General features: G+C 59.5%; 2 protein-coding genes across 2 annotated transcripts in view; both read left to right on the top strand.

The window, feature by feature from the left end:
• Positions 1–10,062, top strand: part of DNAJC5 (DnaJ (Hsp40) homolog, subfamily C, member 5) — a 1,035,873-nt gene that overhangs the window by 716,016 nt on the left and 309,795 nt on the right. The gene's annotated exons all lie outside the window — the stretch shown is intronic.
• Positions 1,518–10,062, top strand: part of RTEL1 (regulator of telomere elongation helicase 1) — a 36,213-nt gene continuing 27,668 nt past the window's right edge. Inside the window, exons 1-8 of the mRNA XM_011934455.1 lie at positions 1,518–1,689; positions 2,448–2,719; positions 3,515–3,713; positions 4,054–4,147; positions 4,823–4,904; positions 5,103–5,163; positions 8,431–8,506; positions 9,587–9,671. Of these exons, the coding sequence (XP_011789845.1) occupies positions 2,618–2,719; positions 3,515–3,713; positions 4,054–4,147; positions 4,823–4,904; positions 5,103–5,163; positions 8,431–8,506; positions 9,587–9,671 (699 nt within the window). The 5' untranslated portion in view covers positions 1,518–1,689; positions 2,448–2,617. The remainder of the gene's footprint in view (positions 1,690–2,447; positions 2,720–3,514; positions 3,714–4,053; positions 4,148–4,822; positions 4,905–5,102; positions 5,164–8,430; positions 8,507–9,586; positions 9,672–10,062) is intronic.

Raw genomic sequence — 10,062 nt, 5'->3', positions numbered from 1 at the left:
AAAAAAAAAAAGAAAAAGAGAGGACTTATTCCAGAGGTCGTCCAGAAGAGAAGTGTGTCAAGCATTTGTCGGATCCCACACTGCTATTAAGATACTACCTGAGGCCGGGTGTGGTGGCTCACGCCTGTAATCCCAGCACTTTGGAGGCCAAGGCAGACGGATCACCTGAGGTCAGGAGTTCGAGACTTCTCCGGCAAACATGGTCAGACTCCATCACTACTAAAAATATAAAAAATTAGCCAGGCTTAGTGGCGCGCACCTGCAATCCCAGCTACTTGGGAGGCTGAGGCAGGAGAATTGCTTGAACCCAGAAGGTGGAGGTTGCAGTGAGCCAAGATTGTGCCATTGCACTCCAGCCTGGGCAAAAAGAGCCAAAACTCTGTCTATAAAAAAAAAAAATCATGGCAGAAGGTGAAGTCTATGTTAGTCCCAGTTCCCAGGTCTTACATGGCAGCAGGAGACAGCGAGAGCAAGAAGGGGAAACTGCCACTTTTAAACCATCCGGTCTCCTGAGCACTCACTATTCTGGGAACAGCCTGGAGGAAACTGACCCCATGATCCAATCACCTCCCTCCAGGTCCCTCCCTCCCGCCACACGCGGGGATTACAATTCGAGGTGAGACTTGGGTGGGACACGGAGCCACACCGGCACGTATGGGGGGCACTGAAACTTGTGCTTGGTGCCCATTCATCCCACAAGCCTGTGTGGCTGGTCTCCTCGTCTTCAACTCCCTGCCGGGTCTCAGACAGGCAGCCCGCGGTTCCTTCGCCCGAACAGGCACACGGGGCTGGGTGCCAGTGAGTGCTGGGGCTTCTCCGAGCACTAGCTCACACCCACGAGCATGGGCACGCAGGGCATCGCCTGTGCCGTCCGTGGACGTGAAACACAACCGTGCCGGCCGTGCGCGGTCACGCAGCGCCAACTTCCTCCTGGGGCCTTCTGGGGCACGGGGGCCGGGGCCGCCCGAGACAAGCATCCCTCACGCTGGGCTGACCCCACAGAACTGTGCGGGCCTCGCTCTTGGGGTCCGCCCTGCTGCCAGCCAGTGCCGCGTGCTGGGGACTCAGGGAGGCCCGCCGGGGCCAATGCGGGGACAGTGACGCGAGCAGAAGCTGGACAGAGCAGGAGAGGAAGGAGAGGAGGCGGTCAGGGCTCTCAGGAACCGGGTCCTGGGCAAGGGGCAGCCATTTTCAAATTTTCCGGAAAGCTGTCAGCTCACACGTGAGCGGTAAAAAGATGCCTCTGGGGACGAGGCCCGTGCAGCTCTCCGGGCAACGGTGGTGGCTCGGCCTAGAGAGGCGGCAGTGGAACGGAGACCCTGGTCAGGAGTCAGGGATGACATCAAGGAAGGAGACGGGCGGGAACCCAGATTTCTGCCTGTGGGCCATGGAAGTGAGGTTCACTGGGCAGGGCAGCCGCACACAGAACGCGCAAACGGCCCCGTAGGCCTGGAGGAGCCGAAGAGCAGGCGGACCCCCTCCGCGGAGGAACAGTTTCCGCCGGGAGCACAAAGCAGCGGACCGGAAGTGGGGGCGGAAGTGCAGTGGGCTCAGTGGCGACTGCGCGCCTCTGCCCGCGAAGTCTGAACTGGCTCATAGCTGGGGACGCCGTGGCGGCGCTCGGCTGGAGTCGGTTGAGTTCCTGAGGGCCCCCGGTTCTGGAAGGTTCGCCCCGGAGACAAGTGAGCAGTGAGTCGCAGTGATTCTACAAGTGGTTTACTCGAGCGGCTCGTGGGCGCCTTGCGGTTTTCGAAACTACAGCTCCCGGCAGGCCCCGTGCCGCCCTCGGGGCCGCGGGTCGGCGGATTGGCCGCGCTGCACTTTGGGACCTGTAGTTTCCTGCGCTCATGGGCGCTGGCGCCGCAGCGTTGGCTGAGCCCGTGGCCGGGGCTGGAGGGAAGGGCCGATATTCAGTGTGTCCGCGTCTGGTCTGTTAGTCCCAGTTCCCAAGCGGGACTGAGGCTTAGAGAAGTTGAGTGACTTGCTGAGGGCTGCACGGATTGGCATCCCGGGATACTCTTTCACTACTTGGGCTGCATCTGGTTGCCCACCCGGGCGGGATGGGGAATGGCCTCCAGCCAGCCAGGAGGGCAGAAGGCTGGAGAGGCAGGGCCGGAGGTTCAGACCCTTCGCTCTGACGTTGTGCCTGGTCAGGCCGGGAGGGGTGCCGCTTGCCTCTCCAGCCCTCACGCTCCTGTGGAAGTCACGGAATTCTGCGGGCGGAACTTGCAGCGCTGTGGGCGTCTCTTCCAGAGAAGGACGGAGTTGTGGGGCGGGAGGATAAGGCAAGGCCCAGCCACTTCGCATCTTTGCCCCGCCAGCTCCTTGAGATGGCATATGCCAGGGTTGCCCTCCGACCCTCTCCACAGGAGGGACTCATAGAAACGCCTGGGAAAGTGGCCCGGTACCCACAAAGGCTGTCTACAGACTCTTACTGTCTTTCCCAGGTCTGTGCCGTAGGGATTCTCCAAGAGAACCGCGTTGTGTCCCAGTGCACCTGCTCGCATCACTTACCAGGAGTGGCTGAGATCCTAAGATGTTCGGAGTGGTTTTTCCGCACAGACCCGAATAGCCTGCCACTCAGCCACCCTCTGTGCCCTCCTGAGAACAGGCTGATATGCCCAAGATAGTCCTGAATGGTGTGACCATAGACTTCCCTTTCCAGCCCTACAAATGCCAACAGGAGTACATGACCAAGGTCCTGGAATGTCTGCAACAGGTAGAGCACAGGCCCGGAGGAAAGGACTGCGGGCAGGTGGAGGTTCAGCCAGGGCCGGGTGTGTTTCCCTCTCCCGACCCATTCCAGCCAGGCCTCTCCAGAGGCAGCCTCTGTCATCAAAAGGGCTGGTGTTCCAGGTGGGGTCAGAGAGAGGATTGACAAGTAAAAACATCGTCCTTGAGAATGACAGACTTAGTGCCTTGGGGGCCTCTCTGAGGAGCGGCTGGTATTCACGGGTCAGGAGGAAGCATTTCCATCAGAGGGTCAGCCGGTGGCCAGCCTCACTTTGAAGGTCTTTGAACCTTGGGGGTGCAGGGAGGTGGCAGCGGCACAGGTTGCCTTCTCCTGGGTTCCTTGAGGTGTCCTCTTGTACCCGGCTCACACCCCTCCCCTCCCTGAGTTTCCTGCTCAGGTTCCCATCTGAGAGCTCGTCTGTAGGACATCAGATAGGACAGCATAAATGTTTGGATCTAGGAATGCAGAACAGTTTCCTATTTTGAGACTTGACGCCTCATTAGTCATCTTACTATTGAGGCTGAAAAATACTGTTGCATTTCGGGTAACGTTCTGCAAATGGTTTGCTGATGGCAGCTGGAGTTGCTTCACGCCCTTTAGGGCAAGAGTGGAAAGTGTCCTGCGGACTTATCCGTGGTCCCGTGGGGCTCTCGCCACCTGACCGCGGCCTCTGCATCTGCGAAGAGCTGCCTGCTGGCTGCTGAGTCTTGTCTCAGGGTGGCTTGTGTGACCTCGCCTCTTCCTGGCTTCCCCCTAACCCTTGCTCCCAACTCCGTTCAGAAGGTGAATGGCATTCTGGAGAGCCCCACGGGCACAGGGAAGACGCTGTGCCTGCTGTGTACCACGCTGGCCTGGCGAGAACACCTCCGAGACACCATCTCTGCCCGCAAGATTGCCGAGAGGGTTCAAGGGGAGCTTTTCCCGAATCAGGCCTTGTCGTCCTGGGGCAGCGCTGCTGCTGCTGCTGAAGATCCTATAGGTGACCCTAGTTCCTGGGCCTCTCCTGGCCTCCTGTGGGGATGGTTGGCAAGGGATGGCGCTGAGGGTAGGGTAGGCCCACGGGGACTTCTGCCATCTCTTAAGCAGAGCTCAAGGAGAATTTTGTAGCTGCCACATAATTTCTCGCTATCGTGGGTATAAACCTAGGGTTGGGCTTTTTTGCTGAATTAGGGCATGGCAGATGTCCACTTCACCCATTTTTGATAAACAAGTCTCTGGGGTGTCAGATTCTTGGCCGTCTGCAGGGCTGAGTTAGCCGAATGCCACCCGCCTTTGACACGTGAGAACCATGACCTCCGTGCTTGCTTGTGTCTGGGCAGCTTGCTACACGGATATCCCAAAGATCATTTACGCCTCCAGGACCCACTCGCAACTCACGCAGGTCATCAACGAGCTTCGGAACACCTCCTACCGGTGGGTCAGACGAGTTCACACCTGTCTTGGGGTCCTCAAGAGAACCAGCTTGACGTGGTGCTGGGTCCACAGGCCATGCTGTGCTGTAGTGGAGGGGGGTGGTCTTTCCGGACGCTCCCCACAAGTGTGCGGTGTGCTGGTGCCCAGGGGTGGGGTGGGGCCCGGGCTGTCTCTAGTGCCCGTTACTTGTGAGGAAGCAGCTTTGCATTTGTGTGCTGACCTCGGGCTGGCGTCCTGAGCTCCTTTCAGGTGCTGCTGTGGCAGCTGTGCGGCAGGTCAGGGCCGGCCCCCAGTGCAGCTTTGCACATGAAGTGGGAGGAGTCCCTGCCGCTTGTCAGAGCCCAGCAGAGTCGGCGTTCTGTCGGGTTCCTGAGGAGGGGCCTGTGGCAGGGTGCTGTGGAAGCTGTCGAATCTCATCCCTCTGTCCAGTTCTCCCGCTTATCTCCCTGCTCTCTCCTACACCTGGGCCACGCTCCTACGCCGGGGCCACTCTCCTGCACCCGGACCACGTTCCTACGCCGGGGCCACTCTCCTGTACCCGGACCACATTGCAGTTATGCTCATTTCCTCTGGCTGCCAATGCTCCTGTGTGTCTCCATACGGCTCACGCTGCGGGACCACGCTGTGGCTGTTGGAGGCAGCTCCTCCTCCACCCACAGTGCTCTCTCCCTCCAGGCCTAAGGTGTGTGTGCTGGGCTCCCGGGAGCAGCTGTGCATCCATCCAGAGGTGAAGAAACAAGAGAGTAACCACATGCAGGTGGGCTCCTGGCTCCCGCTCTGGCTCAGGGTTCCGCGAGGCGAGTGCTGCTGGGTATCCAGAGTCCCAGGCTGTACTCCCGCTGGGCTAGGGTTCAAAGTTCACTGGGGGACTGCAGGGGAGGGCCTGTTGGGGGTGGGAACTGGCTCGGGTCTCTTGGCCATGCTCCAGCCGCGCACTCTGCCCTTCCTCCCGCAGATCCACTTGTGCCGCAGGAAGGTGGCAAGTCGCTCGTGTCATTTCTACAACAACGTGGAAGGTACAGGCAGCTCGGTGGCACCAGGCTCGGGGTGGAGTGTGTGCAGCCTCTCAGGGCATCAGCCCGGTTGTGCTTGCCTGGTGGGGCGGCCAGTGCAGCCGTGTACCTGGGCACTGTCTTCTGACTCGGGGCCACCCGTGTTCGTCTTCTGTGTGGAAGAGCTCACACAGTGGTCTGAGACAGCCAGCCGGCAGGACTGCCTGTGGCTGGTGCCTGGGGCCTTGGATTTTGGGAAGGCTCTCTCCATTTCCCGATGAGAAGGGCTCCCTGCACCTAACCATTGGTGCATACAGCAGGGGTTTTGCTGAACACCTACTTTGTCTTCGGGGAGCCTGGGGTTTCGTTGCTTGCCCAGCAGCGGGTGCTCCTATGACCGACCCTTATGCCATCTTGGGAGGGTGTCCTAGAAGCCGTGTCTGGCCTCCCCCGACCCTGCCGCATGTGTCTCTGTCCTGTGCTGACCTTGCAGAGAAAAATTACAGCCCCGAGCGTGACTCCAGGCTGAGTCCTGTGGGTCCGGCACGGGAGGCCTTGGGCCCTCTTCAGGAGACGGGATGAGTGAGTGACGGGAGCAGAGCCGGGGCACCTTGCCCTGTGACTGCAGGTGGCCACAGCCTGTGAGGGCCGGGGGTGCTTCTCCACCCAGTGGCTGCCCCTTGGGTATGTCAGGGGCTTCTGGAGCTCATCACGGGGTCTCAGAGGCAGTGGCAGGGTGCGACCCCATCGGCCGCCCTTACAGTTTCTGTGACCTGAGGGTGGCATCTGTGCAGTCGGCACGGCCTGAGCTTCTGTGGGATCAGGGTTCCCTCTGTTTCCTGCCTCAGTTGGGGCTCAAGCCTCAGGTGACGCGGCCCTGGAGCACTTAGAAGGCATCGGCGGTCCTGTGGGCTGCTGTCTGCACTCGTGTTTGCTGAGTGCTCAGTGTGCCAGGACTGAGGACCCTGAAGCTGCTATTATATTTAGGACGGCGCTCCCCTGGCAGAGACGGAGCTGGGTGGGCGGAACATGGGCCTGCAGAGAGACCTCCGCTTACTGGAGTCTTGTGCTGTGTTGCTGGAGGCATCTTCTGTGTTGCCTCTTGTTTGCTGTGTTTTTTGTTCTGGTGGCACCAAGGACCTCCAGTCACCTTGATGTGTGGTTGTCCAGGCCTTTTTGGTGGTCCTGAGAAGGGGCTCTGAGGGGCTCTGCCCCCAGGTTTCCTGATGGAAGCTGCCCACTCGTCCTGGTGGTGCCCACAGGACGGGACGGGGGAGCAGATGTGCTGTTGGAGATTCTCAGCCCGTCGTCATTTCCAAGGTCCTCACCCGGATTTCCAGGACAGGACAGGAGTGCCTGCTGGGTGTCCCCAGTCCCATGCAGCGGGGGTCCTTGGGATAGTATGGAACGCTGAGTGTGGGCCTGTCCGGCGGTGGTCCTGGACAAGGGTAGCACCCCTGTGGCCGCCGGGAGGCCGCTGACCGCCTCCTGTGCTGCTTCTATCCGTGTCCGGCCTCTGGCTCTGGGCCCCCATCTGTCTCCTCCCCCAGGCCTGTGGGCTCAGTCCAAGAAGACACAGCCCAGCGCCAGCCTGTCCCCCTTGGCTTGGGCACTCACTGCCCGACCTGGCGGCAGGTTGCCTAGCTGTGAACCTTTGCATCCTGTCTGCCCCCTGGACAGGCTGTGAGGGGGTGTCTGCAGCACCTGTGCCAGCTTGGGCATCTTTTTTTTTTGAGATGAAATCTCACTCTGTCGCCCAGGCTGGAGTGCAGTGGCACGATCTCAGCTCACTGCAAGCTCCGCCTCCTGGGTTCACGCCATTCTCCTGCCTCAGCCTCTCGAGTAGCTGGGACTACAGGTGCCTGCCACCACACCCGGCTAACTTTTTGTATATTTTTTTAGTAGAGACGGGGTTTCACCGTGTTAGCCAGGATGGTCTCGATCTCCTGACCTCGTGATCTGCCTGCCTCAGCCTCCCAAAGTTCTGGGATTACAGGCTTGAGCCACTGCGCCTGGCCAGCCTGGGCATCTTTAGAGTGGGCTGCAGCTCCTGGAGGGGTCTGAGGGGAAGGAAGACAGGTATTTTGGGCGAATGAAGAGACAGCTAGAGAGCTGGCACCCTTCCTGGCCTGCGTCCTGTGAGGACTCTGGTTGGGGACAGCAAGCTTGGGGTCAGCCTGGGGCAGAGCCTCTGGGAGGGCCCTGCCCCTTGTCCCCCTTCCCCTTGCAGCTCCTGTCCTTGCCCCGCCCTCAGCTCTCTGCCAGGGAAGGTTTGGCAAGTGCCGCTGTGCGGCAGTGCGTGCTGATTGGCTGGTCGTTGCTATGGTGCCGCTCAGGGATGTGCTTTTCCTCCCCTGCCTTCCCTGCTATCCCTGGGAGCGTCTGGAGTTGAGTCATCGCTGGTGTGTGTGTGTGTGAGAGTGTGTGTGTGTGCGCGTGTGCGTTTCTGGCCTCTGCAGCTGAGTCCTGGCCCTCGGGGCCTGGCACCTCCCAGGGACGGGCACAAAGCAGCCATGATGGAGCCGGGAGCTGGGGAAGGCCCCATTGCCCCACGCGGCTGCCCTGAGACTCTGGGGTGCTTGTTAGAAGAGGTCCCTGGTTCTGTCTGTGTTTAAGCAGCTTCCTAAGAAGTTCTTGTGGTTCCAGTTTGGGGGCCTGTGCTGTAGAGGCAAGGGGAGGGGTAGGACATCCCCCAAACTCCCTGACGTCTTTTCTTCCCTGGTCCTCTCAGCCAGCACAGGCAGTGCCCTTTCCCAGGGCTGCCATGCTGCAGAGGGGAGCGGGCCACTGTTTAGCCTAGGAAAACCTGGCGTTCCTTTTGCTGGCAGTTCTGGGCCTGTTGTGGTTGGCAGGGAAGCTGAGCCACGGTGCTAATCACAGGGGCACCTCCAGGGTTTTTGGGAGATGCCTCTGTGGGCTGGGGCAATACGCTGAGGGGCTGTTCTTCCCTGCCCTGGGGAGGGCTGAGTGTAGCCGTCACCCCGTCCTGTCTTGGGCTGTCTCAGAGAGGATGCATAGAACTCTCAGAACCCTGCTGGCCTCTGTCTGATCCACCCTCAACCTCAGGCCTTCTAGGGGCACAGGAGGGCTCCCTCGGGATCACTTCAGTGGGGGCCTCCCTTGGACACCTGAGACCCTCAGTGGGTGCTTTGTGGCACGTTCATGATTGGGGCGGGGGGGCACCCAGCCCTGCCTGCCATGTAGGAACTGTTCTGTCCTGGGCATCCCTCTGTGGTCTGGGAGACTTGTTGGACCCTGAGGGTGTGTGTTTACCCTGCCTCACACCTGCAGAGAAAAGCCTGGAGCAGGAGCTGGCCAGCCCCATCCTGGACATCGAGGACTTGGTCAAGAGCGGAAGCAAGCACAGGTGAGACCCCTCAGTGAGGCCACGACTGCTGTCCTTCCATGGCCCAGCTCTCCTGTGACCTGTGGAGGCCCAGATATGTTTCTTCCCTTTTCTGTGTTCCTTTTTAAGTTATGAAACTAACCACCATCCAGTATGAGAAAGTTTAAGCAGCTCTGAGGAACACAGAGTAAAAAGTGAAGCTGCCCCCCTCTTCCCTGGCCCTCAGCCACCGCAGGTGGCCACCGTGGCGTTGGACAGAGCCCTGCAGGCGCGTGTCCGTGTGGAAGCGCGCACGGTTTTGTCCGCGCGCGTCCGTGTGGAAGCGCGCACGGTTTTGTCTGCGCGGACTGTTCTGCAGTTTGCTGTTTTCACTCAGTGCTGTGGATAGCTTCCTGTGCTGGTGCTGGTAGTTCGGCTTCGTTCTTTTGAGGACAGCAAGTATGTCCTTTGTCCACTTCTTTTATAGTTTCAGAGATTCAAGTTATAATAAAGCTTTTCTCATACTGAGGGGAGAGCTCCTCCCCTCTTTTTTTTTGAGACAGAGGCTCGCTGTGCTGTCCAGGCTGGAGTGCAGCGCCGTGATCTTGGCTCACTGCAGTCTCAACCTCCCAGGCTCAAGTGATTCTCTCAGCTCAGCCTCCCAGGTAGCTGGGACTCCAGGCATGCACCACCACGCCTGGTTAATTTTTGTATTTTCTGTACGGACAGGGTCTCACTCCGTTGCTCAGTCCAGTCTCAAACTCCTGAGCTCAAGAGTTCCACCCGCCTCAGCCTCCCAAAGTTCTGGGATTACAGGCGTGAGCCACCGCGCCCAACCCAGCTCTGCTTTGTTTTAGTGGTTCTGTGTTGTGTTTGATTCTGATGACCTCTATCCAGGAATAGGGTTGGTTTTTCTTTTCCATCGAGTTTTTAAAGAGACGACGATTTACATGGTTGGAATCTCATGTGGACTCCCCATCCGTCCCAGACAGTAGCTTCCCACCTGGACCCCATGCACAGGATTAGGGCTCCTTCCGGGTCAGAAGACGTGGCAGCCCCGGCCTCGGGTCACCGTCCCCCGCACGGGGTGCTCACAGCATCTTCCCCTCTCCTCGTTCCCAGGGTGTGCCCTTACTACCTGTCCCGGAACCTGAAGCAGCAAGCCGATATCGTCTTCATGCCATACAATTACTTGTTGGATGCCAAGGTGGGGGCTCAGTCTGCGTAGCTGACAACTCCTGATGTCCAGGGGTGTTCCTGGGCTTGGGAAAGGCCGTCCGAGCCTTTGCTGCTGCAGGGACTTAGAGCAGCAGGCCTGGGTGGGAGGACCCACGTCTGTCACTGGGCAGGGGCTCAACCTGGCCAGACATACTTGTGAGCACCCCCAGGCCCTGGGTCAGTTGTTCTGAACAATCTGGGAGTGAGCAGGCTGGTAGGAGTGAGGAGAGACCTCCAGGCTGTGGTCCACAGGCCAGTGCCCACTCCTGATCCTGACAGCTCAGGTTCTCTCCTTCACGTCCGATCACAGGAAGCAAAGCACTGACAATACGGGAAGCCCACTCACTCCCCTCCTCCCAGCCCCACGCTCACTCCCCCTT

Source organism: Colobus angolensis, unplaced genomic scaffold (assembly GCF_000951035.1).
Source record: "Colobus angolensis palliatus isolate OR3802 unplaced genomic scaffold, Cang.pa_1.0 Scaffold136, whole genome shotgun sequence".
NCBI lineage: Eukaryota > Metazoa > Chordata > Mammalia > Primates > Cercopithecidae > Colobus > Colobus angolensis.
This window is presented reverse-complemented; position numbering and strand designations above follow the sequence as displayed.